The 27,261-nt window shown below is 48.1% G+C and overlaps 1 protein-coding gene across 9 annotated transcripts in view; it reads left to right on the top strand.

Annotated features, from left to right (window-relative positions):
* The window catches only part of LRRC27 (leucine rich repeat containing 27), a 49,025-nt gene that overhangs the window by 893 nt on the left and 20,871 nt on the right, over nt 1-27,261 (top strand). For 5 of the 9 annotated variants that reach the window (XR_004436774.1, XM_033209780.1, XM_033209781.1 and 2 more), the window contains exons 2-7: nt 636-893; nt 10,953-11,083; nt 16,691-16,749; nt 18,933-19,085; nt 22,117-22,489; nt 25,682-25,828. Coding sequence is in view for 7 of the 9 variants with exons in the window: in XM_033209780.1 (XP_033065671.1) it covers nt 684-893; nt 10,953-11,083; nt 16,691-16,749; nt 18,933-19,085; nt 22,117-22,489; nt 25,682-25,828 (1,073 nt within the window). In the remaining 2 variants the exon portion in view is untranslated. Of the gene's footprint in view, nt 1-635; nt 894-10,711; nt 10,819-10,952; nt 11,084-16,690; nt 16,750-18,932; nt 19,086-22,116; nt 22,490-25,681; nt 25,829-26,276; nt 26,332-26,367; nt 26,769-27,261 lie in introns of those variants that run through there. The other 4 variants (XR_004436775.1, XM_033209785.1, XM_033209786.1 and 1 more) reach the window with 3 other exon arrangements.

Genomic DNA, 27,261 nt, shown 5'->3' with positions numbered 1-27,261 from the left:
CTTATTGCCGAATAAATTGTTTGGAAATTGCAAGTGTAAGTGTGCCTCGCTTAATGAGGTTTTGGTGAACAATACTTCTGAGTAAAAGTGTTGCTGGACAACGAAAATTCAAGATTCTTCATTTAACAGGTTTTTTCCCCGGTGCTTAACTGGGTGTTAGCCAGACTTAGTTCTGGTCACTGGGCCAAAATGGTAAACAAAAGACAGGCTTCCTGGCCTCAAGGAACGAAAAACATATTTCAAAAGGCACAGAACCACACCAGAGATAAGAAACAGTGCAAACTCCCCCCCCCCCCATCATTTCATGGAAGTGTTACAGTTGGTTTACAGGCTTTGAAGTGTTCTGATCTGTTTATATACCTAAAATGTCATTCCTATTTATTGTGCGCCTTTGCGTTTTCCAGGAGTTAAATCTTGGAACTCCATTGTACAAAGTGAAAGCAGAGAATTTTAATCTGAACCTCTTTGTATTCCTTTTTTTTTTTTTGCATGTTTAAAAGTCAAATTTTTGCTACTGCTTATGAAAAATGATAGCTTTTAAAGCAAGTTAAATTACTGTAGATCTGCCACACAGCTACTCTGTTTTGCCTCAGTATAATTAGTTGTTTCTACATCTTCCCTTCCTGTGTCTCCAGGTGACTCCAGACCAAGGAGGATGAGCTGCTGTCCCTGGAAGAGAACGGATGGAGGGAGGCGGCTCCTACACAGTTCCCTCTGTGGCTGCTGCTGATCTGGAGGAGGGTGCTGGTCAGACTAGGAGCTTGCCTGCCACCCCCTCCAAAGATGTTCACAAGTGTGTTGGAGGCATCATCTTCTCCTCCTCACCGATTTTAGACTTGAGTGAAAGTGGTCTGTGCCATTTGGAGGAGGTCTTTAGAATCCCCAGCCTTCAAGTAAGTGGGGCTGCTCCTCTGGCTGTGTGCCCGCAGGTCCCTAACGTTGGGAGACAGAAATGGGAATCTACCCTGGGCTTTATTTGTAGGCTTCTTTCTCTTTGGAAGTGATGAATTCTAAAATGAAATAGAGGAAAGGTTAACTCATAGTTTCATACAAAATGGGAAATTCATGATGGGGACCAACCCATGGAAATAGTGCATCTATTTAGATGAAGGCATCTGTTCTCTTCCTTGCAGTTCACCTCTCAAAACCTGTGGTAGTAACTACTGCCAAACACCCTTGATCTCTTAATTAAAACACAAAACCTTAAAGAAAATCAGGCAACATTAACAGTTAAAAACTTTGTTCTCACCCATGGTTTTGCTCATGTTACACTGGTTTTACCGGTTTTACTTCGTGCCCGGCCCTTCTCCAGGTCAGTCCACAGTAGATGCTGTCTTGTCCCTATGATTTCTAGAGAAAGCTTCTGTGAGGGCACAGCTTTGATGTTAGACAGTTGAGGGTTCCCCCTGCAGCACCTGTCCCTGCTGGGACTCACAGAATTTCCTTAAACCTCATTTGGTTTAATCTGGAATGTGGGAACGATCATATTTTCACATCATTTATTGTAAAAATGAATAACGTGAAAGTTCAGTGTCTGGAACACGGTTATGATATTGATTGACTTTCTTTTTGTATTTTTAGTAGAGATGGGGTTTCACCATGTTGCCCAGGATGGTCTTGAACACCTGAGATCAGGTGATCTGCCTGTCTCAGCCTCCCAAAGTGCTGGAATTACAGGTGTAAGCCACCGCACCTGGCCAGATTGACATTTTTGAGTGCTTTTACCAGAGCTACGTATTTAGATTTTTAGTGGCTGCTTAAGTTATAAACTCTACATTTGCCTTGTCTTTGCTGTCAGGGCAGCACTGGTCTCGCTCTTTCCTTCCTGCTGACATCTAGGATAAGGCACTGGTCACGGGGACCTGCCTTGTCCTGGCTCCTGTTACACAGGTGTCACTTTTAATGAACAGATATCCTCAGCCCTGAATTAGGGATCCAGCAGAGCCCTGAGGTTTCTGTTACCTTTATGCATAATGGGAGAAGGAGGAAATTCCAGAGGTCTTCAGGCTTCATGAAGAAACTTGATAACTGCTTATAGCTTTCAGAAGACAAATGTCAGTATAAATTTTATTACCATGGCATCAAGTCTTTAAATGAGGTAATCAGAGTGGTAGACTTTCTGCAGCTATGGCTGCAGTCACTGAAGTCATAAACAGCACTTCCAGAGATCCCCCATCCTCACATGAGGCTCCCAGGACCTAATAGGAAAGATGAAACTTGTGTTGTGACATAGCCAACTCACTGTTCACCATGTGAGAAACAAACCCAAAGAATGGACTCAGAGAACAGTGGAAATGAGACTTTTAAACACGGTTTGCAAGATTGGGTGTCTGGTGGGCAGGCACACCCAGCAGGGTTACAACAAGCCTCTTATCCCCTAGTGCGCAAGTCCCGCCCCTGCTTCCTCATAGGCTGAGTACTGTCGGGGTCACAGTCTTCCTGGATGTTGCCTATTGGTTGTTGGGCAGGGGCTGTAAGTGTTTTCTTTAGGGTTGTCCTGCTGCATTTTGTTGCAGCCCACAATGCATTGCAATCCCAGTCAGCTCAGGGGCTCTTCAAGTATTTGACTTATGACCTAAGTAGCTGGGCAGGCTGATGAGAACAGACAAAGGGAGCTATTTCGCAGGCTGGTTAACTTTTAGACTAAACTTCTTTGGTTTGGGTGAGAGCAACTAAGGGGTGGCGGGGAGATCGACAAGCAGGCATCAGTGATCCAAGCAGGGGCCTAGTCTATCCTGTTTCTTCTGTAGTTTGTTGACCTAAGCCGATTCAAGGCACTTTGTCTTGGAAATGGACCACCGTATACATTATGTCCTTCAATTCCCTCCTCTTTTCTTTTACTCCTATTAGTCCCATTTCCACCTTTATTTTTGTGTCCTTTGTTCCTCAATCATTTCAAAAGCTGTTGACTGTCTTCATCATAACAGAGTAGATCTGATTTGGTTTCTAATAATAGTTGATATGTTATGGGTATTTGTTGATGGCTGTTTCAATTAATTTTTGGGTTAACCCTTTAAGACGGAGGATAATGCAACACCCTGTAGCTCTCAGGACTCCAGCCCCTCTTCTAAGGGATGTCAGAATGGAGGCGACCATTCCTTTCCATTTTCCCGAACCAGCTCTCTAGCCAATCAACTCTCCAGCCAATCTTCAGTTCCGGCATTTTCTGCCAATTTGTTGGCTAAAGTTGTTAACTCTTGTAATGCTTTTGTGATGATTCCATCTGGGGCAGTATCGTTAGGAATGAAAGCGCAATGCTTTCCTCCCATTAGAGGCGTACGCCCCCTTTCTCTGCCAAGATCGTGTCTATGCAAGTCTGTTCTTCCATGCCATTCGGCTGGTGGCATCTAACTGGCCAGCCACTTCTTTGAGAGCATCTTGAGTATAGGTGATGAATCTTTGTTGATTATAATAGATGCAATTAATCCAGTCTACAATTTTATTAGTAGTTGACCACCAGAAGAGTGCTGATGCAAGCCCAGCATCTGTGTTTTCGGGTCTTCGATTCATTAGGTGCTCCTCTAGGACTCCTACTGGGTCAATATAAATATTGGGATCAAAAGAATCTGCTAGATCTCTCTGACTTAGGTGACCATGGGAGTTCTTGGGGATCTTATGGAATGCCAGGGTGAATGGAATGAATGGCCAGTTGAACTAAGGCACAAGTCCCAGTCCATTTGGACGGTAACAGGTCACAGAGGTTCGTCTTCCCACTTACCGCCAGACATCAGCTCTTCATACACTGAAGAGCTGAGTATTTGCCTTTGTTTGACTCACCAGTAATGTTTAGGATGTGGGTACAAGTTGAGAGTTCTCCCACAGCCTTATTGAACTCTGCCGCCTGCCTAGAGAGACAAGAGGAGTGGTTCGTGTTCCCTATGGAGGATGAGGGGATTGCTCTATGTCTGATCTTCACAAGGTGGAAAGAGCAATGATAGACTTTTGCAAATCTCATTTCCCCATGCATCCCTGTCCTGGTATAAAGCCAACATGCATTGCATTCCATCAGGATTGGTATCCCATCCTGGGGGAACCAGAATCACCTGTGCCTGAGGCTGCCCAGCAGACATGCGTAACAGTCGCTCTTATTAAGAGCTAGTACCGAAAATCTGACTCATTCAGCCCAGTCATTGATATCCCCATATCCAGTCTCAGTTTCTAAAGTCTGCCTCAAATCTGTTACCTTCATTATTTTTACTCTCTTAGGGTATTGTCCGGTGGGTTAAAGGAATAGTGGGACCGGGAGTTATAGTAATCCTGGGTGGGCTCGGGGTAGAGTTGGTGACATGCCTGAAAGCTAACTGTTCCACAGGATCCCTTCCTGAGATATTTATCCTGATCCCTACCTCCAAGGTTCTTGGTCTAGAGTAGCTAGGGTGTTTATGTTGATAATATAGGATTGCACTCTAAATTTCTACAGTTAGGTGGTGTGGGGCTCTTATATAACTGTATTTTATTCTTTAAGGGTTTGGTTTTAGAAGAATGGCTCACCCAGCCTCAAAATTGGATGGTCCACCAGACCTCATCCAGCTAGCACAGGGCTTTCCCCATAGCGACCTGTTTCAGGACATAGATATTTGTTTGCTCGTGACAGCTGCCTTTGGTTCCCTAAATTCCCTCAAGGTAAGACTTGGCAGGCATTGAAACTTATGGTCCGGGGGGTGGAGGTTCTAGCTATATTGACTATTAGTTGATTGGCTATTCTTCTACCAGACTCCGTCCAATAATTGTGTACCGATTAATTCTAACTACATCCACCCCAATGGCAGAGCCTGCTCGTAGCTTCCTTCTAGGTTTTCCTCAGAGTTAGCTGAAGGGTTCTTTAGGAGGTCCATACACTTCCCACTTCCCCTTCCCCTTCCTTCCAGGAGTTCTTTTACCAGTCTCTTGACTGAGTGCCATGTGTCCACCCCTATCCAGCTGTTCATACGGCTGTCTCAGTGGTCAGGAGAGCTTGGTAGGGACCTTCCCAGCTTGGGCGGAGCTTCGCCAGGCTGGAAGTGGTGAACCGTGAACTCATGAGGCAGGGTTTGAGTCAGAAATCCTTTCAACCTGAGGGATGACAGGGTGGAGGATATGGCCAGTATATAATTTCTTGAAAATTCGTCTTTGGTTTTCATAGTAGGAAGGTCGGTAGTCCCACCTAAATATGGGAGTCCATATAACAACTCGTAAGGGGACCATCCCAGGCCTTTCCTAGGGGCTGTACTAATCCTCAGGAGTCGCTCTGGGGAGACGTTTGATCCAAGGCACTTTAGTTTCTAAGATTAGTTTAGTAAATACGCTTTTAGAGAGTCCAATTCCTTTTTTCTACTTTTCCTGAGGAAGCGGGGTGCCAAGGGATGTGGTAACCCATCTAATGTACAAACCCTCCAGAATTCCCCTTAGCACCCTCGAGGTAAAGTGGCTCCCATTGTCTGAATCAATATTTTCTACCAGGCCAAATCTGGGTATAATTTGTTCTAAGATTATTTTGACCACATACTTGGTGGTGGCAGTTGGGAGGGGAAGGCCTCTACCCAGCTGGAGAGGTGGTTACCATTACCAGTAGACACGTTAGTCTCCCTATTTTGGGCATTTCTGTAAAATCTACTTGAAGGAGGTCTCCCTCTGGTAGTCTTTTGTTTGTTTGTTTATTTGTGTTTTTGAGACGGAGTCTTGCACTGTTGCACCGGCTGGAGTGCAGTGATGCAGTCTCGGCTCACTGCAACCTCCACCTCCCGGGTTCAAGTGATTCTCCTGCCTCAGCCTCCCAAGTAGCTGGGATTACAGGTGCCTGCCACCACGCCCAGCTAATTCTTTGTATTTTTTATCAAGATGGAGTTTCACACTATGCTGGGCAGGCTGGTCTTGAGCTCCTAACCTCATGATCCACCTGCCTCAGCCTCCCAAAGTGCTGGGATTACAGGCATGAGCCTCCGCACCCAGCTGGTAGTCGAACTACCTTTTTGTTTATTCTCTGGCAGGTCACACAACCCCCACACACTTGTTTAGCAGGGGTATAAATCCCTATACACCCTTAATTCTTGAGTATTGCATCACACATGGTCTTGGGACCCCAGTGACTTCCTTGTGCAGTATGGACATCAGTTCTCTCATTATGGGTTTATCATTTATCTCCCATCAGAGAGCACCCACCTCCCATCCTCAGTTTGAGTGGCCCCTATCTTGCCCAGCTCTTCTCCTCTTTAGAAAATTGGGGTCTTAATACCGCCTTAGGGATATCTGGGATTAGGCTGAACAGTCTAACTTCTTCCTCTAGAGAGGCTTGTTTAGCAGCTTCATCCACAAGCTGTTCCCTACAGCTTCTCTAGTGTTTCCTTTCTGACGGCCGTTTACATGAACCATGGCTACCTCCGCTGGAGGCAGGACGCTTTCGAAAACTTGCTTGGCCAGTTCCCCATGTACCAGTTTTTCCCTTACTATTGATCAGGCCCCACTCTGTCCAGATCCTTCCAAAGGTATGTCCTACTCCATAGGCGTATTTGGAATCACTATATATAGTGCCTTCTTGGCCTTCTAGGAGCTTTAGGGCCTGGTTAAGAGCGTATTATTCACAGGTTTGGGCTGACCAGTTGTTGGGTAATCTACCTTTTTCACGTAAGGATTGTTTGCATCAATGACAGCATAGCCACTTTGTCTTTTACCATCAGTCACTTGGGATGACCCATCCACAAACAGCCTCATTCCATCATGTAGGGGAGCTTCTCAAAGGTCTGGTGTGACTTTAGTTTGATGTTCTATGATACCTAACAGTTATGGTCTGATACCACCTTATTCTCCTGTCCTTTCAGTAAGAAACTGACTGGATTCAAGCAAGTATCTGTTATTAAGACCAAATCATCTTTTTCTAGTAATAGGACTTCATATTTTAATGTCCAGGATTAGTCAACCATCTCCCAGCTCTTTGATTTCATATATGCCTGACCTGATGTGGGGTGCTCCCTACCAGGGCCCAGTCAAAGGTCAGCTTCCAACCCTCCTCAATCAGCAGGGCTGTGACAGCTACTGCTTGCACACATTTGGGCCACCCTCAAGGGACAGGATCAAGAAGCTTGGAGATAAAAACAACAGGTTGCCTCTTCCCCGCCCCAGATTTGAGTGAACACCCCAAGGGCCACGCCCTCGCTGTTACTAACAGATAACACATTTTCTTTAAAGATGGAAAGGCCAGGACTGGGACTGTAGTGAGAGCTTGCTTTAAATCCTCCACTGCCTTGATTTCTTCCAGGGACCATTGCAAAGGATGGAGTTCCTCTTCTAGTAACTTAAGATACAAAATCTTTGTCTTTTGAGCATATGAGTCAGTCCATAATCTACAGTAACCAGTTAAACCTAAACATTTTTGGAGTTCTTTCTGTCTTAGGCAAGGGCAGACCCACTATTCCCAATACTCTTGCTGGGTTTATTCTCTGCTTCCCTTCACTAATTAGATGTCCTAAATATTTAACTTATTTTTCTACAAATTGGAGTTTGCTCTTGAAGAAACAAGAACAAGCCCCTTTCCCCTAGGAAATTAAACAAGCCCCTTTCCCCTAGGAAATTAAACAAGCCCCTTTCCCCTAGGAAATTAAGCAAGCTTGCGGTGGCTTCTGATACCTTGTCTCTCCTTTCCCCAGAAATTAGAAGATCATCCACATACTGTAACAACTGGGTTTCTCTGGAAGGTTGGAATTCCTCCAGGACTTTTTCTGGACGTGACCAAATAAGTGTGGGGCTTCCGTGAAACCTTTTGGCAGCACAGTCCAACAGTACTGCTGCTTTCTCCCAGTTACGGGGTTTTCCATTCAAAGGCAAGGAGGTCCCTACTCCTAGAGTCTAGGGGACATGCCCAGAATGCGTCTTTCAGATCCACTACACCGAATCACTTATGTTAATGGAGTATTTTACTAAGAAGGGTGTAGGGGTGAGGCATCACAGGATGGTGAGTTTGTACAATTTGATTTATAATTCTTAGATCTTGCACTAATCTGTAGGACCCATCCGGTTTCTTTACTGGGAGAATTGGAGTGTTGTATGGTGACATGCAGAGTTCCAGTAGTCCATCTTTAATTCATTCCTCTATTACTGCTTGGAGACCCTTTCTCCCTTCAGTGGGTATGGGATATTGTTTCCTGCAAACTCTTTCTCTTTCTCCTGGATGTTTTAGTTCAATCTGTAAGGGTGTGATTTTTTTTTCTTTTTCTTTTTTTTTTTTTTTTTTTGAGGCGGAGTCTTGCTCTGTCGCCCGGGCTGGAGTGCAGTGGCTGGATCTCAGCTCACTGCAAGCTCCGCCTCCTGGGTTTACGCCATTCTCCAGCCTCAGCCTCCCGAGTAGCTGGGACTGCAGGCGCCCGCCACCTCGCCCGGCTAGTTTTTTGTATTTTTTAGTAGAGACGGGGTTTCACCGTGTTAGCCAGGATGGTCTCGATCTCCTGACCTCGTGATCTGCCCGTCTCGGCCTCCCAAAGTGCTGGGATTACAGGCGTGAGCCACCGCGCCCGGCCAAGGGTGTGATTTTTTAATCCTCCCCGTTGCCTTCCTTAATCCACACAAGGGGATTACTTTCTTCCTCCTCTGTTAGAAGGCCCATCGTAACTTTTATTTGCCCCTTCTCTATTCCTAATCCTAAACCTAATCTGACAATCAGGTCTTGACCCAGGAGGTTAGTTCCTGCTTCAGGAACATGTAAGAACAACCCCTTAATTTGTTCTGATCCCAAGCTAATTAACATTTTCTTAAATATCGGAACCTGAAATTCCTCCCTCTTTACCCCTGATACTGTTAACTTCTCCTTAGAGAGTTTTGTGCCCCTTGGTTGGTACACTGGGGAGAAGCAAGCCCCTCCAGTGTCGATCAAAGATGTCATTTCTTCCCCGTACGGACCACCAGGTTGTGAGAAAGAAACTCACCCATCCAAACCCAAAGACTCAGAGACCAGAGAACAGTGGAAATGAGACTTTTAATGATGGTTTTGCACGATTGGGTGTCTGGTGGGCAGGCACACCCAGCAGGGTTACAACAAGCCATTTATCCCCTAGTGCACAGGTCCTGCCCCAGTTCCTCATAGGCTGAGTACTGTGGGGGTCACAGTCTTCCTGGATGTCGCCTATTGGTTGTTGGGCAGGGGCTGTAGGTGTTTTCTTTAGGGTTGTCCTGCTGCATTTTGTTGCGGCCCACAATGCATTGCAATCCCAGTCAGCTCAGAGGCTCTTCGGGTATTTGACTTATGACCTAAGTAGCTGTGCAGGCTGATGAGAACAGACAAAACGAGGTATTTTTAGGCTAGTAAACTTTCATCTTAGACTAAACCTCTTTGGTTTGGGTGAGGGCAGCTAAGGGGTGGGGGGTGCCCAACAAGCAGGCGTTGGCTATCCAAGCAGAGGCCTAGTACGTCCTGTTTCTTCTGTAGTTTGCTGATCTAAGCCAATTCAAGGCACTTTGTCCTGGAAATGGACCACTGTATACATTATTTCCTTCAACCATAACCAGCTCCAAGTTCACAGGTGGTGCCTGCATTTCCAGAGGTGCTGGGGAGGAAGAAGAGTGTTATCTTTCTGAGGTTCCTTTTACTGGCATTGAGGACAACGTGGTTTCAAGGCTGAGCACTGGAATCAGCTTGCCCTGGGAGGGAAAGGACAGGACCAAAAAGCGTAGAGCCACTTCTGCAGAGGCCCGAGAAAGGCAGCACGTGGAGGCCTGCGCATGTCTGTATGTGGGGATTGCACGCCCAGGTACATGGCAGTACACACTGTGATCTGTGATTGCCAGGCTACTTTCTGGAGACCGAGCCAGCTGCCAGCAAGCAGTGACTCCAGCAATTTCCTAACAGAGATAAGACACTGTTTCCAATGCCTTTATGAAGAGTGTGATTTTTTCCAGTCAGTGTTTCTTCAGTTGGAATCTGTCAATGATTTGGATCAGGGACACGGTGTTGAAGGTGGAATGGGGAGGCACGGTGGCGCTCTGTGCAATATGCAGTGTGTATTTCATAGAGAAGTCAATGTAATCACGACAGCCAATCCACGCACTGCCCTTTAGTGCTGCCCACATTGCCCCGTCTCACAGATGAGGACCCTGGAGCCCAGAGAGGTTCGGGAACTTGCTCAAGGTCACACAGCCAATAGATTTTGAAACGTAGATGTGAATCCAGGCAGTCTGGCTTCGAGATCATTGTTCTGAACAATGATCTGTTTCTACTCCCTCAGTAAATACGGATATAGATATAAATATATATAATAATGTGAGTATAAACAACATAGCATTAATGACGGTATTGTAAAAATTATCTATTATCCTCCCACACTGTGACTGTAAAATTATATATATGTTATATGCACTTTACACAGCTAAAATCAATGTGTATACATTTCATCTTCCACCTTCCCTTATTTATAATAACTTTAAAGTGTCACTGAGTTGATGTGTTGATCTGCTTCTGAAATGATGCTCGCTGAGGTTATTTTTGTGTGCTGCTGATCGTAGAGAACACCACAGCAGACGTCTCTGTCCCTGTCTTTTAGTTTCCTCTTAATGATTGAGTTGGGCTGAGTCCCCCAGACCAGACATGGTTCTGGCTATTTGCTCAGTAAACAGGTGGTTTCGGGGGCTGCCAAGGGCCAGGTGCTGCGGCAGACACTGGAGAAAGGGCCAAGACACTGAGTGTGGAGCCCCAGGATTCAGACCGTGTCGCAGGCTTTGGGATAGAAACCGTGGTGTGCTTGGTCAGCAGCAGAGTGCCGGCTCTTCAGGAAGCCAGTCCCCGCTCGGAAGGCCGTTGGAAGGAGCCCTGGTTCTTTGCTTTCTGATTCTCATGTTTACTATTGACATCTTTTGAGGGTAAGAGATTGGGTTTTTGTTTTTTGACTTAGTATACGTGGTTAGTAGTTCTTCTGGAAATGGATTTTGGGTATATCATGTTTTAAAAATTAGTTGGTTGACAAAACATTCTCTGATTCTCTTTTGCACGGAAGCAATTGCATCTGCAAAGGAACGCCCTGTGTGTCATTCCTCAAGATTTCTTTCAGTTGCTGCCGAACCTGACTTGGCTGGACCTCCGGTACAATAGAATTAAGGTGCTTCCTTCCGGGATCGGAGCCCACAGGTAAGTTGTTTATGCTTCCAGATCTTAAAATCATCCTTGTCCTTTACTCGATTGAATTTTTATTTCGGAACAGAAACATTTAATAGTATTTTTAAATCCAGCTAAGAGGTGCAACAGTTGAATGTACGCAACATGCAGAACTATAACTTGGGATATTTGGTGCCACAACAAATGCTGGTAGCCACAGTGTCCTTTTGCTGGGTGGCCGGTGTGATTTTTGTCACAGCTGATTCCAGCTCTGACTCTCCTTGTGTGAAGCTGCCTGAAAATCAGAAATACTTCTGACGAGTTAAACCAGCAACTTTGGCCAGGCGCAGTGGCTCACGCGTGTAATCCCAGCATTTTGGGAGACTGAGGCAGGCAGATCACCTGAGGTCAGGAGATCAAGACCATCCTGGTCAACATGGCAAACCCTGTCTCTACTAAAAATACAGAAAAATTAGCCGGGCGTGGTGGCGGGTGCTTGTAGTCCCAGCTACTCGGGAGGCTGAGGCAGGAGAATGGCGTGAACCCAGGAGGTGGAGCTTGCAGTGAGCGGAGATCACGCCACTGCACTCCAGCCTGGATGACAGAGCGATACTCTTTCTCAAAAAAAAAAAAAAAAAAAAAAAATATATATATATATATATAAATTAGCCAGGTGGGTGCCTGTAATCCCAGCTCCTTGGGAGGTTGAGGGAAGAGAATTGCTCGAACCCAGGAGGCGGAAGTTGCAGTGAGCTGAGATCACACCACTGCACTCCAGTCTGGGCGACAGACTAAGAGTCCGTCTCAAAAATAAATAAATAAATAAACCAGCTCATTTGCTCCTGAGGGCTCTTGTAACCCACATTGGTTCTTGGCATATAATGAGAAATTCTTCTCACTTTGGAAAACTGGGAGCACCCAACCAAGCCCCGGGTGTCCTGCCCATCCCCACCACTTCCCTTCCAGGGATGTCCTTGCATTCCCACTTTTGGACTTGTGGGGCGTAGTCCTGCCCGCGGTGGACATGCCACATCTCCTTTCCCTCCTCAGCCTGGCCCTTCCCCGTCAGCCAGGAATCTACCCTCACTGCGGAGACTTCCTTCTTTCCTGAGCCTTCTGCTTCTGTGTCCACATCCCTGGCACCGTGGCTTTTTCTCCTTCTGAAGCCATGATCGCCCTCACCTCTTATTCTTTTCTTTTCTTTCTTTTTTCTTTCTTTTTTTTTTTTAGATGGAGTCTCGCTCTCCCCTAGGCTGGAGTGCAGTGGCGTGATCTCAGCTCACTACAACCTCTGCCTCCTGGGTTCAAGCGATTCCCTTGCCTCAGCCTCCCAAGGAACTGGAATTACAGGTGCGCACCACCATGCCCTGCTACATTTTGTATTTTTAGTAGAAACAGGGTTTTGCCATGTTGGCCAGGTTGGTCTCAAACTCCTGACCTCAAGTGATCCGCCTGCCTTGGCCTCCCAAAGTGCTGGGATGACAGGTGTGAGCCCCCACACCCGGCTGCCCGAACCTCTTTTGACCAGTGCTTCAGCCCCTCCTCTGATATGAGTGTGTCTGGGCACAGCCCTGAGGTGGGCGTGTCCCTGGCAGCTGCAGGTTGGCAGGGAGGCCCATTGGGTGGGGGAAGTCTCTAAAGAGGGGCAGTGGGGCTCAGAGGCCAGTGTCTCTTTGTGAATTTTATTTTAGAAGGGAAGTCACAGAAGGGTTTGAGTAGAGAGGGTGGCATCAGACTTGGTTTATAGTCACTCTGTGAAGAGGGGGGCTCCAGGGCAAGGGTGGGGCGGGTCACCAACTGGGGCCACGGCAGCAGCCCATGCAGGAGGGCAGCCTGGGCGTGGCCTTGGTGGGACTTCAGAGCTGGTGGGATGCGGGTGGGTGTGGGGCCACAAGAAGGAAAGGGGTGTCTAGGGCACCCCCAGTTCCTACATGAGGAATTGTGTCTCCCAAGAGCCATGGTGGCCTCTGTGGCACGGTAGAATAGAGACTTGTAGGAGGCCCTTCACTTGCCTTGAACTCACCGGTTTTAAAAATGTTTTATAAGAGGTCAGTATATTTTGCCACACGTAATAGAAGAGAACCAGGCATCATTCGCCCTTCAGGCTCTGCGAGGAAGCTACTTATCTAATGATAAGTGGTGTCTTGAGCAGGTGGAAACACACCGGTGCATCTCCATGGGGGTCCAGGGACTCAGGGGTCTGCAGGGCGGATCACAGATAGACCTCGAGGAGAAGAGTGTCCCGGGACTCAGCTGGTACGTCTGCTGAGCCCGGCCAGCCGCTTGTGTCATGGGAGCTGCATGGGAGCTAGGTACTCTCCGGGCAGTGGTCCACCCTGTCCTCACGGCCTCAGGAGGCTTCCGAGCCTGTGGCTGAGAGTGCTTTGGGAAGAATTTCTTCTTCACGTGATCATCATCTTCTGGGTTTAGAATCACTGGGTGCTGTTTTGTCCACAAATCATTTTAGCCTTACACAGTTCTGGAAAGTAAGTGCTACTCAGAGGATGTAAATGCACTAAGACCTGTTCTCATAACTACTCGTCTTTTCCCTGAAATAAGTATACATTCCTTAAAATTTGAAATTCTTTGATTTTGCCAAAGCTGGCTGCCTCATGTTTTTGAAGATACACTTTTATTTGTGATTTGTAACCCATAATAACATTCCAATTAGATCAGCTACAGAGCTGAGACATATTACTCAGAAATGCAAAGTGATTATGGGCTTATTAAAGCCTTAAACCTCTGGAAACAGAATTGAAACAGTGGCGGTGTCAGCGCGCCCCTCTCAGTGTCTCGGATGTGTGAGCTTGCTAGCAGAGAGAAGATGTGGGAAGTGTGGATCAGTTCATTACCTCCTTAGGCAAACAAGTCCAACTCAGTATGTACTTTTATATATTCATTTTAAAATCAATGAAACAAAAGAATCAATGGGTACGCTTTGAATTATTGATAGTGTTTAAGGAATTAACATTTATAAATTTGTCATTTAAAGTGTTTTGAGAATATTTTAATAATATTATTACATAAGGTAGAAAAACCTATGCTATACTTTCAGGTTAATAGTAAACATGCAGCCGGGTGCGGTGGCTCAAGCCTGTCATCCCAGCACTTTGGGAGGCCGAGACGGGCGGATCACGAGGTCAGGAGATCGAGACCATCCTGGCTAACACGGTGAAACCCCGTGTCTACTAAAAAATACAAAAAACTAGCCAGGCGAGGTGGCGGGCGCCTGTAGTCCCAGCTACTCGGGAGGCTGAGGCAGGAGAATGGCGGGAACCCAGGAGGCGGAGCTTGCAGTGAGCTGAGATCCGGCCACTGCACTCCAGCCGGGGTGACAGAGCGAGACTCCGTCTCAAAAAAAAAAAAAAAGTAAACATGCACCCCCTGCAATCCCTCTTAGGCAAAACCTAACCTAGCCCCACCCAGCAGCACCTGAGTGGCCAGAACCTTTCTGCCTTGACGAAGCCCTGGTGCTGGAGAAGCCGAGGGCATGGCGCTGCCCTTGCTGCCCTCCTCAGCATCTGGAGGCTTCTGTTCACCTTCTAGAGAGCAGATGCTGTTCTTGTTGGCTGGTTTTATATGAGCAAAATTCAGAGGGAGTAAACCAATAACAGTGAACTGAAAGAACCACATTGAAATAATCCACTTTTGTGCACTTCAAGAAAAGTTTACTTCATAAAGTTTATTCCTTAAAAACTAAGTAACAGCCAGGCACAGTGACTCACGCCTATAATCCCAGCACTTTGGGAGGTCGAGGTGGGCAGATCACAAGGTCAGGAGTTAGAGACCAGCCTGGCCAGCATGGTGAAACTCCATCTCTACTAAAAAAAAAGTATAAAAAAATTAGCCGGGCATGGTGGCATGTGCCTGTAGTCCCAGCTATTCAGGAGGCTGAGGCAGGAGAATTGCTTGAACCCGGCAGGCAGAGGTTTCAGTGAGCCAAGAGCACGCCACTCCACTCCAGCCTGGGCCACAGAGTGAGACTCCATCTCAAAAAAAAAAAAAAAAAAAAAATTTCAAATAACCAGGAAAATCCAAGAAAGTAAGTAGAAAGAAAATTGTCTAAACCTTAAATAATCTGATTTTCCTGTAGGGTAATCAAAAAATTAAACGTAATTTAAATGAGGGTTGGGCATGGTGGCTTATGCCTATAATCCTAGCACTTTGAGAGGCTGAGGCGGGAGGATCACTTGAGTCCAGGAGTTCAAAACTGGCTTGAGCAACATAGGAATACCCTGTGTTCACAAAAAATACCAACATTAGCCAGACATGGTGGCACACACCATTAGTCTCAGCTCAGCCAGACGTGGTAGCACACACCGTTAGTCTCAGCTCAGCCAGACATGATGGCATACACCTATTAGTCTCAGCTACCTGCAGGGGCTGAGGCAGGAGGATTGCTTGAGCCCAGGAGGCAGAGGTTGCAGTGAGCCGAGATTACGTCACTGTACTCCATCCTGGGCAACAGAGTGGAGACCTTGTCTCAAAAAATAGTCATAATAATTAACTGCGAAAACCAAGAAGCATAGTACAGTAAAAGGTACAAGATAGAGTTTAATAGAATATATGGATTTTTCGGCCGGGCGCGGTGGCTCAAGCCTGTAATCCCAGCACTTTGGGAGGCCGAGACGGGCGGATCACCAGATCAGGAGATCGAGACCATCCTGGCTAACACGGTGAAACCCCGTCTCTACTAAAAATACAAAAAAAAACTAGCCGGGCGACGTGGCGGGCGCCTGTAGTCCCAGCTACTCGGGAGGCTGAGGCAGGAGAATGGCGTGAACCCGGGAGGCGGAGCTTGCAGTGAGCTGAGATCCGGCCACTGCACTCCAGCCTGGGCGGCAGAGCGAGACTCCGTCTCAAAAAAAAAAAAAAAAAAAAAAAGAATATATGGATTTTTCCATCATTCAGCTAGTAAATGTTTACATTCTTTCCTGTCTGTCTGTCTGTCTAGGCATCCATGAGATATTTTGGGCTGCATTTTGTAAGGATGTTACTAGGTGTTGAATGAAAGTAGGTGCCTTCCTGAAATGCTGCCTTAGCTGAGTTTCTTATGTAGAGGCTTCTCAGAGTCCCCAGTGTACGAATCATTCATCTCCAAGCAGGGCAGGATATACTGTGCAGCGGAAGTCTCTCAAACAATTTTGGCCACAGAGAACTTTTTTCACAGAGCATCATAAAACACTGAGATTCCTCACAGCACATCTTAGGAAAGACTGGTTTACAGTGAGGTTATAACTGGCAGGTATGAAAGCCTAAAATAGAGGTTCTGAACTGGGGGAGGTTTTGCCCCCAAGGAGACTGTTGGCAATGTCTGGAGACATTTGTGGTTGCCACACCTGGGGGTGGGTGGTACCTCTGACATCTATTGGAGAAAGGCTGGAGGTGTACAATCCCCTGCAAAGCAGGGGCACCGCCACCCCTACGGACTGCCTGGCCCCACGTGTTGGTGGAGCAGGGCTTAGGCCTGTGTTTATGTTTATAGCAGACCATTTGTGTGTCCATGTTGTAAATTTAAGTGTATCTGTATTGAAGTTGCCCCTGAAACAGAAGAAAAATGAAGAAACTTGATGGTATATTTTGGAGATAGTCATTTAATTCTCTGCTTTTTAAATGTTTTTGTTTTGTTTTGCTTTACAGGCATTTGAAAACTTTGCTTTTAGAAAGAAATCCTATCAAAATGTTACCTGTGGAGCTGGGTAAGTAATAAAACAATAAAAAGATGATTTTAAAATGCTATCTTTTGAACTTACCAGACCTTGTCATGGAAGTATCAGGCATGACAAAGGAGGGTAAGCTAGATATTTTTTAAATCCTTCCTACTTCTGGGACTAAGATAACGTAGCTCTCAAGAGCTGTTGATACAGCACGTACTGTTCGTATGGAGGTGTGACATGTGAGCCTTGTGTGAGGCACAGTTACACAGGTAAGGAAACCGAAGGCCCTGCACACACCTCTGCAGGCCCCGCGTGCTGTCTTCGCTGCGTCTCGCTGGCCTTCCTGGGAAGTTTGACCCCTTACGTATGTTCCTAGGCCTCATCACGAGCACTTGTTTAGACCTCGGAATCTAAACACTCCAAACCAAAGGCATATGCTGACAGACAAATCAAACAAGCATAAACTATCGCAGAAGCAAGTTTTCTGACCTTTAAAATAACTAGCAGAAACAGTATAAATTTGTCTAACTAGTAGCCCAAGAAAAAATGTCTAAAATTCTGAAGGCATTTCTATTATGAACTTGAAAAGCATTTTGGAGAACTAATTTATGAGTATTCGTTTATTGATAAGTCAGTTGCTACCATGTGGACAGTATAAAAACAGACACATATACACGTGGGTACATAAAAGTACAAACATTGAGATTTTATAGCTTTGATTTTATTTTTAGCCATGAATCGGGTAAAACTCACCAGTTTAAAAGAACAGTTGAGACCATGCATAGTGGCTCATGCCTGTAATCTCAGCACCTTGGGGCGCCAAGGCGGGAGGATCCTCTGAAGCCAGGAGTTTGAAACCAGCCTGGGTAACACAGTGAGACCCCATCTCTACAAAAAGTAAAATAAAATAAAATTAGCCAGGTGCAGTAGTGCGTGCCTGTGTTCGTAGGTACTTAGGAGGCTGAGAGGGGAGGCTAACTTGAGCCCGGGACTTCAAGGCTGCAGTGAGCTCTGATTGCACCACCGTACTCCAACCTGGACAACAGGGTGAGACCCTCTCCCTAAAAAAAACAACAAAAAAAAAACCACAAAAGAACAGTTGGGTTAAATTGTGCCTTTGTAAATGGAACAAGTTATGGCTGGAACCCTTCCACAGATTTAGAGAAAACAATAACAAATTTATACCTCAAAGAACAGAGAGAATTTAAGCTTTTTAAAGAAAGAGTTTGGGTGTGTTTGAAGACTAAAAATGGATGACAAGATAATACAAAGTCACTTGCCACAGGATTTGATAAGGAAACTAATTTCATTTAGATAGGTAGCTTCTAGTTTAGTCTCTGTTTTCCAGCTGGACCATGGAGCTCAGGGCAGAGCCCATTAACGGACAGGGCCAACAAAGCGTCTGCAGTTTTTAGATGCTAATACTTACCCTATGTGAAAAGCAAGCGCAACTGAAAGGCAGAACAAATACCCCAAATCTAAGCATCCATCTTTCACACTGAACCCTGGCTCCTCTAAACTGGGAGACTCCACAGGACTAGGGCCCCTGCAGGGCTTCCCCAGTGCTCCTCATTCCAAGGACCTCACCCTGAGCCTGGGGAGTGACCCAGCCCCCATCAGCCCACTGCCTATCACGGGAGCCTCATCTCTCAGTGGCCATTGTTTCCACAGTCTCCAAGAGTTCAAATAATTTCCATTTTTAGTGACATTTCACATTTGTGGAGCCCTTGTATTCTGTTTTCTTCTAATTAAACACAATTTTCTTCATTCGCTTGAACATATTTAAATGGCTACTTTGAAGTCTTTGTTAAACCCAACATCTGGGCCTCCTCAAAGACAGTTTCCACTGTCTGCTGTTTTCCTGCGTGTAGAGTACCTTTTCCTTTTCTTTGCGTGTCTCGTAGTTTTATGTTGAAAATGGGCATTTGAGATAATATAGCAACTTCGTATTCTGAATTTTACAGAATTGTGACGGTGGTTGTGACTGCTTCTGTTTGTTTGATTTTATTTATTTGTTTTTTGATAACTATCCTGGTCTTAATTTGTGGAATCTGTCTCCTGCAGAGTTACCTTTAAAGCAGATCTTTGACTCGGTTAACATCATTGTACCCCAAATACTGAATAGAATCATATTTTAAAATGTGAAAAGTAACTATTATTGGTTCCTCATTTTCATTTCAAGAATGGTATATAAAATGCTGGCAGTTTTTTTTTCTCCACTGCAGGGAGTGTAACCACGCTGAAAGCGCTGAACTTAAGACACTGCCCTCTGGAATTCCCTCCTCAGCTCATCGTGCAGAAGGGATTGGTGGCTATCCAGCGCTTCCTGCGGATGTGGGCAGTAGAACACTCTCTCCCCAGAAATCCAGCTTCTCAAGGTTCGTAGGAGGTGATTTATGACAAATCACATTAACGTTGAAGTTACAGCTTTTTAAAATCAGGTTAGAACTTGTCTTCTCTTTAATAACATCCTGAGAAATACAGGAGCCATGCGTCCTCTGCTGAGTTGACACAGTGTACGCTGATCTCAGGCCGGCCCAGTCATCTCTGTGTCTTTTCCTTGGTTCTGTAAATCTGGGCACATTATGGATCCTGTCTTGAGTGGATTTTGGTAGAATTTTATTGTGATCAATCAAATGAAACAGTTGTCACCTCCAAGCCACCTGCGGGCAGCTGCTTCAGGAGTGACTCGACGCTCCATTAGACACTCGACGCTCCGCCGGAGACCCGACGCTCCCCCGGAGACCCGACGCTCCGTTAGACAGCTGTTTTAAAATAAGCACAATGAAATGTCCTCATTCCTAACGAGGTACAAGGAAATTGGCAGGAAAATGGCCCTGTAGACACGTTTTATCTAATCACCTTGTTGGTGGGTGCTCACTAACCTGTTCCATTCTTTCAACATACTGACCAGCCAGGTATTTTCGGATGCTCATGATGTGTTCTGGTCTTGAGTATGCATTCTAGTTACACTTGGAAAAAGTGAAGTTAAATGGTGATAAAGGAGAATCATAATGAAGGTTCGCCAAAAAGGTGCATATTCTGAAATATTTTCAGAACATTTTAAATTTTACTATTTGTGATGTACTTTGATACTTAAGAAAAATGCATATGTTTGGAACAATTAGCCAAGATAATTATATATATGCTGTAATTGAATTGTGTAAATAATTAGGTCTTTGTAAATAACTGGCCTTGCACTTTTGACCCAGATGGCCTCTATTTGGAAATTGTTTTAAATGATTAAGAAGCAGCAGTTGGCCCTGTGCTTGCTGAGCTGTTTGTAAACATATTTTAACCAGGTTGTAGCGTCCTCCGTTGGTGCATCGCACTGAAGCCGCCTGGCTCTGGCACCCTTGACCCTGACGCTGCCAGGATGTTGCGATAAGAATAGGACAAGAAAATTAGCTGCTGGACTGGAAGTGTGGAGGGCACTGGGCACCTGGCAGGAGTGGGGACAGGTAGCTGAGGGCATGGGGTGGCAGAGGAGAGGTAGGACCAGGACCTGGAGACAGCCGGGACCAGGATGGAGGGGCAGAACCATCAGGCACAGCCAGAGCCAGGACGTAGGGGCCTCAGGGGACACAGGCCCCGCAGGAGGATCAGGATAAAAAGAAAAGTTGAAGGTTCGTTCTGATGGAAGGAGACTAAAGGAATAGGAAACTGGTGTGATGCTTCAGCCTAAACTGGATCCTGGGCCAGGACAAATATGATACAGGACATGACTGGGACAGTTATCAAGGCGTGAGGAAGGCCAGCCAGTGAATGACAGAAGTCAGCGATGGGACACTCCTGGTTTTGGTGAATCGCTATGGTGATGTGTGAGCGTCTCCATCTGAGGGTGGAGGGGCAGGATGTCTGAAGTTACCCTTGAGTGTTTTAGGAAATGCATGAGCACCCCCAGACAGAGAGGCAGTGGCGGGCAGGCTCATGGGGGCAGGCAGCTTCAGGGGCCAGGCAGCAGCGGCTGCTGATGGGGTGCAGGGCCCACCAACTTCTCAGCAGTGTTCTTGCAACTTTTCTATAAGCTTGAAAAAAATACATTAAGTGACTGGTCAAAAATAAATATTTTCTAACTCTTCTCTATTAGTTTTTAGAGCCACCTGGAGTGATTTTTCAGCTACTATGTACATTTTTAGCACTTTGCCCTTTCAATTACTTTAAAACGTCTTTTTGCTGGCCGGGCGCGGTGGCTCACACCTGTAATCCCAGCACTTTGGGAGGCTGAGGTGGGCGGATCGTGAGGTCGGGAGATTGAGACCATCCTGGCGAACACGGTGAAACCCTGTCTCTACTAAAAATACAAAAAATTAGCCGGGCGTTGTGCTGGGCGCCTGTAGTCCCAGCTACTCAGGAGACTGAGGCAGGAGAATGGCGTGAACCTGCGAGGCGGAGCTTGCAGTGAGCCAAGATGGTGCCACTGCACTCCAGCCTGGGTGACAGAGCGAGACTCCATCTTTAAAAAAAAAAAAAGTCTTTTTGCCGGTATCCCATTTTTCCTGTCTGCTTACATTTTCATGAATTTCAGTTTTGTCTCTGGCCCCAACTACAGTCAGATTGTTCAAATATGCATGTTTCTAGTCACTTGTGCCCCAGGGGAAATTTTACAGCTTCTTAGGACGTTTTGAAGCATGTTTGCCCATTTTTAAAAACTTTTCCTTTCAAACTTAAGACCCCGAGCATGCAGCAGTCAGGAGCGTGTGGCAGCCAGGGGCATGATGTCCATGCACCTGTGTCCACTGCGATGGCCACCTGGGGTCTCACTCAGCCTTCAGGTCGTGATGGGCACGTGCTGGGAGAAGAATGCCCACTAGGTCCCAGTGGCTCCCGAAGTGCCTGGAGCACCTCCCTGAAGTCATGTTTTGAGAAAGTCAACAAAAGCATCACCAAACAAGAAAAGCAGGCATAATGGGCTAAACATTACTTAGAAATAAAGATTCTAAGTGATCTGAGGGGAAGCAGAAATGTTGATTAAATGTGGCGAGATTACCCTGTGTACACATACAAAAAGTCCCTACAAAGTGGTAAGGCCTATGTGGGACGGTCACGCGTGTCTGGCGAGGCCTGCCTGGGAGAGTCAGGCGTGCCCGACGGGGCCTGCCTGGGAGGGTCAGGTGCGCCCGGCAGGGCCTGCGTGGGAGGGTCCTGGTGTGCTTCTGGCAGTGTTGTTTCCATTCCCTCCATGTGTAACTGCTTTGCGTGCTGTAGCTTAGAAGCCTAGCATGGTGCAGGTGGGGTGACAGGAATTGTTTGGATTGACAGGGAATGTGGTGGCCATGGAGGATCTGGGCACCCCACCCCCCACCATCCAGGCGCTCTTCACGGAGAGGCGCCATCACTGGCTTTTTGAGTGAATCATAGAGGAATGGCATTGATGGTAGCTACTAAAGCAGTTTCTTCCTCTACCAGAGGCTCCACCGGTGAAAGAGACGACCCTCCATGACCTCCCGAGCCCAGGATTGGAGTTGTCCGGAGACCACGCGTCTAACGAAGGAGCTGTGAACGCTCAGGGCCCAGAGGGGGCTGTGATGAAAGAGAAGGCCGGCTTTCTCCCGCCTGTGGAAAAGCCAGACCTGAGTGAGCTCAGGAAGTCTGCTGACTCCTCAGAGCACTGGCCCAGCGAGGAGGAGATCAGGCGCTTTTGGAAGCTGAGGCAGGAGATTGTTGAGCACGGGAAGGCAGACACTCTGGGAAATCAGCTCTTACCGAGGGAATTACCTCCAAATCTCAAGGCGGCCTTGAACAGTGAGAAAGAACTGCCAAAGCCAAGACACGTTTTCAGGTAAAACTTAAAAGCAACAGGGGATTTTCTTGATCTTTGCGAATTCATACAATTATTTTAAATTATCTTTTAAAACATCAGGTCCAGCTTTTAAAGCGTCCCTCCACATTGCCGCTGTTCACTGTGCGGCAAGTGCCGATCCCAGGTTTAGGGTCATGGGGACCTGCATCAAGTCCAGAGCGTCTGTGTCAGAGCCCAGTCCATTCAGAAGCTGAGTTTGCCAAGGTTGAGGATGCGCCCAGGGAAAAGAAACACAGGTGACAGTAAGATCTATGGCCTGTGCTTTCTCCAGAGAGAGCTTTGAGGACGTCAGTGTTTAAAGGAAAAACAATGGACAGCAGGGGAAGGAGGAAAGAAAAGTAAAACTGGGGGCAGGTGATGAGCCAAGTGGTCACATTCCTGTGGGGCTTCGATCAGCGCTCACTGAATCCACATTTTACCTGTGAAAAGAGAGGAGTTGGGGGAAAGGTCAGTTATGCAGAAAATAAATGGCAGCTGCCTGGGGACAAAAGGAAGGCAGTCACTGTGCGGCCCACTTCCCAAGCTTACCTTTCCCTTTGGCACAGTGAGTTTGGGGCCGAGATTTTATTTTCCTTTCACACCCAGGGCGAGGGTCCCTGGAGAACAGGCTCTGCAGAGGCTACATGAGAGAAAAACTGAGTCATGGGTGTGGCAGGGCATGCACCTACACATATAGGAGGTGTGTATCTGTGGTGTGCGTGTGTGTGCCTGGGTGTGTATAAATATCTAGAGAGAGAATGCTGCAAAATAGCAGTTGGTGAATCTAGATCATGCATTCTCAAGAGGCACATAGTCATAGCCAAGGGGACAACAATGGCTGAAGGGGGGTGCAGATTCTGGGAGGCCGTGGTGGTCTGTGGGCCCTCAGGCTCCACGCAGCAGCCAGCATGGGCAGGCGCAAGATGGCACCAGACCTTCCTGGAGGCGTCGGCACGAAGCGCTCACGGCCCTGATCTTTCAGCTGTCCTGTAGGTTTGAACACCCAAAACAGAACAAAACAAACCTTGGAAGCATTACTAACAAAGTGTAGAATGTCCTGGCAGCATGCACGGCAGGTTCCCAGTTACAGCGAGGCCTCGGAGGCTCCAACACACTCGTGATGTTCTCAGTCCACACAGTTTCATGGTGAAAGGTCAGGAGTATGCTGGGCCTGCTGCTTAGAATCCTCTTTTCTCGCCTCCTCCCTTCATTTATTTATTTGTTGTTAAGAACTCTAATAATAGTTAATCCAAGTGAATTGTGGTATGCTTATTAATAGTACTTATAATTTGATCAATACGTCAGATTTGGATACTAGACCCTAGCCTTCAGAGATTGCTTTGGGTGGCTTGGGAAGTTGGAGCAGAGAACTGGAGCCTCTGGCAGGAAGCCTCAACCTGGAGCCCGTGCCCCATGGTTGGGTGGGCCCTGAATGTTGTCTTCCCCCTCTGCTGCCTCTGCCCAGAGTGAGCCATAGAGAGCCACTCTGCCTCAGCTTTCCCACAGGGGTGGTTGTGATGTCACATGCATTATCGGGGCCTCAGTTTCCCCACTTGGTCGGGTTGTCGTGGGGTCATAGGTATTAAGGAGAAGCTCTGAGATTATAGCCCTGGTCCACACTCAGAATGGTGGCCCTTCCTGAGGGTCTGGGACTCGGGAAGCTGGCGTTGTTCTGTGTTCTCTGGCTGGGGAGCAGTGGGCATGGTGGGAGCAGCAGGCCCACTCCAAGGTGACTCACGTGGCCTGGGCCTGTTTATGAGGCTGAGTGCTCGTGTCCAAAATACTTGCAAGAAAAGTAATGTTATGTAAAAATCATAGGTAAATAATGGTCTGGTCCTGAAATCTCAAAATTATAATGGGAGGGAATAAAAGCATTCTGAAGGCATCAGACATGGAGCTGGAGTATGACGGAGCATCACTGCCCCAGCCTGATTCTGACATCCAGCAGGCCTTCCTCTGGGGCAGTTCCTCCACACTCCTCTGGACCCTGAGACCACACCCTGAAACCTGGTGTTCTATAGAACCCGGGCCACCTGCCCTTCCAAAAGCAGCAAGTTAAATAAAGGCCAGTGCCCAGCATGCACCCCAGGTGACCCCTGTCCCAGAGCACAGGCCATGCCTGCTTCTCTGCTCTGCTGGGACAGTCACTGCTGTTCCTGCGCAGACGGGGAAGATGAGGGTGGGAGGTCATGCAGCGTGGGGGGCGGGGGTGCGGGCCAGCCTCCTGGGACGTGGCCACCAGGCGTGATGCTTGGTTGTGGCCTCCCAAGATGTGCTGCTGGTGTGAGGCTTGCACAGGGCAGGCCGTGGAATGGGATGGGCCTTTCTCCTCTGGGCGAGGTGTTGGTTCTGGAGGGAAGACCAGGCAGGGCTTCCAGTTGTGTTTCTCAAGCTGCTTTGGTACAAGGGTCATGGCGAGGAGGTGTCACATTCTGGAACCTGGCTGGCTGTCAGTCCTGGGCTCAGAGCACCTATCTCTGGCCTGGTTTTCCCCAGGCGGTTTCGCTGGGAGGAAACGCTAGGGCACACCTATCAGCTCCCTCTTGGGCAGAGAGAGGGAGTGCCCAGCACCGTGAGACCCCACGGTGTTACTGGCTGTCCCCTCTGCTGTCCTGCGGGCTTCCCTCAAGGGGGACCCAATATCTGACCCTGCCTGAATGTGTGTGTGGAGGCCAGGCGCCTTCTGATGGCCTTGCCTGCCCCGCCCTTGCTCCCACATCACCCAGCAGCGGGATTCCGACCTGCTGCAGCGTCACCCCATGCACCTGAACTCCAGGCATGTCACATCCTCCAGCCCGGGCGAGCTGCTGGCCAGGACCCCTGCTTCTGTGGGCATCTGTCCAGGTCAGACAAGGGAGTGGCATTGGTCTCAAGCAGGTCAGGTGCAGCTGCCGAGGCTGCATGTCCTTCAGGTGCATTTCCCAGGCTGACTGTCAAGCATCCCAGGAAAGTAGCTGGCTGGCAGTGGGTGCATTGGGACAGTGTCGTGCTGCCATCCATGCATCTTCATTACGTGTCCTGAAATCAACAGTCAAGACTGTGGACTCTGTGGGGTGACTGCAGCTTCTAGTCATGGTAGTTGTTCTGATGAGCAGATGAGCCACAGGCCCTCCTTTTACATTTCACATGTTGTATGAGTTACCGTCACAGGGTTTTGTTAAACATTCGGCTAAAAACACTCTGTAATTTTAGAAGGAACATGGCCTCCTCCAGGGACATCTTACCCGACCTCTTGTCACCGTACCAAATGGCGATCCGAGCAAAGAGACTGGAAGAGAGCCGAGCGGCAGCGCTCCGAGAGCTCCGGGAGAAGCAGGCTGTGATGGAGCAGCAGAGACGGTGAGTCCACACAAGGCGGGGGTCCGCGCAGCCGGCCCAGTGCACCTGGAGCTGGGGCTGGGCTGTGATTTTATGGCAGCCCTTGTGGAAGTGTTTAGTTAGTTCTCCCCTCACTGATGCTGATCCAGGATCCGTCTCTTCCTCACCTGGAAGCCAAGCTGCTCGTGCCCCTTGTGGTCTGCAGCGCTGTGCATGGGCTCGTTTGTTTGCAGCCCTGAGGCCTCCATGTGGGGCAGGCACAGAGCTCATGGTCTGCAGGGCCTTGCATGCATGGGCTCCCTTGTTTGTAGCCCCGAGGCCTCCATGTGGGGCAGGCGCAGGTGCAGTGCTTGCGGTCGCCCCCTTGTGTCCATCTTTGCCCTGGCTTCCTCACGACACCTGCCTGCTTGCTTGTCCTTTTCCCTCGTTTCTTGTTCTTCCTCAGTCCTTTCCTCCTCACTTTCCCTAGAGTGTCCCAGGCCCTGACATAGTCGTCGGGGAGGTTCATGCTTGTGTTGCTGTGACCACCACCAGTGCCACCACCTTGTGAGGTGTGTCGGCCAACGTGCTCAGTGTCCTCAGTGTCTTCTCTGTGCTCCAGCTCCACTGACCCCCTGGCTCCACCCATCCCTGGGCCCCAGGAGTCCGGCTGGCATGGACCGCAGCCATAGCACCCCTGTGGTCCTCACTTGGTGGTTGGCTTTGGCCAGTGGAGGCTCCCAGCAGGAGGCCAAGGAGGAAGAGGAGAGCGAGGGCCTCGTCTTTACTTGCCCGGCTTCTCTCTGAGCTGCCTGGAGCTGGCCGAGTCCAGCCTCTCCCTCCTTCTGGGTTCTGGCAATCTCTCCTTCCCTGGTCTGTCCTGCAGATAGCTGCAGCCCGACCCTGACTGGCACAGGGCTCCTGCACTGCCCCTGTGGCTCACCTGCTCCCTCCCCAACATGAATAAACCCTCCTGGAGCCACCCTGTTGTGTGTGTGCTGTTTTCTCTCGGGACCATGTGATAGGGACCGTGTTTAGCACACAGATTCTATGATTGTCCACAGCTGTCACCTGATGTCCAGACAGACATTGCAGTTGGTTGTCTTTTTTTCAGTAAAAATATGAGTGAGGTGAAGCCCTCCGAGCTGGTCCCCTGCCCTAGGCTGTCATATTGATGGGCAGGGGTGCGGCTGACTGACTGCTCTAGGGCTGTCCTAGGACATGGGAGTGTGGTCTGGGCTGCTCCAGAAAGCCTAGCACTGTGGGACCAGGTCTTGCCAGCCACGGGCCACAGCTGCCGGGGCCCAGGGAGCACTGGGAAGGCTTTCCTTTGGTGCCCATCAGTCTCCCCACACTGTCCCTCGGGGTAGCTCTACAGAGCCGGGCCTGTCCCTCACTGTGAGGTGAGCCCCTCAGGACCGGCCCTGCCTGTCGAGCATGCCAGCTGCCCTCCCCTGTGTGCCCTGCTGCAGGTG

This window comes from Trachypithecus francoisi, unplaced genomic scaffold, assembly GCF_009764315.1.
Source record: "Trachypithecus francoisi isolate TF-2019V2 unplaced genomic scaffold, Tfra_2.0 Lachesis_group9, whole genome shotgun sequence".
Lineage (NCBI taxonomy): Eukaryota > Metazoa > Chordata > Mammalia > Primates > Cercopithecidae > Trachypithecus > Trachypithecus francoisi.
The sequence above is the reverse complement of the archived record's forward strand: the minus strand, read 5'-3'. Positions and strand labels throughout refer to the sequence as shown.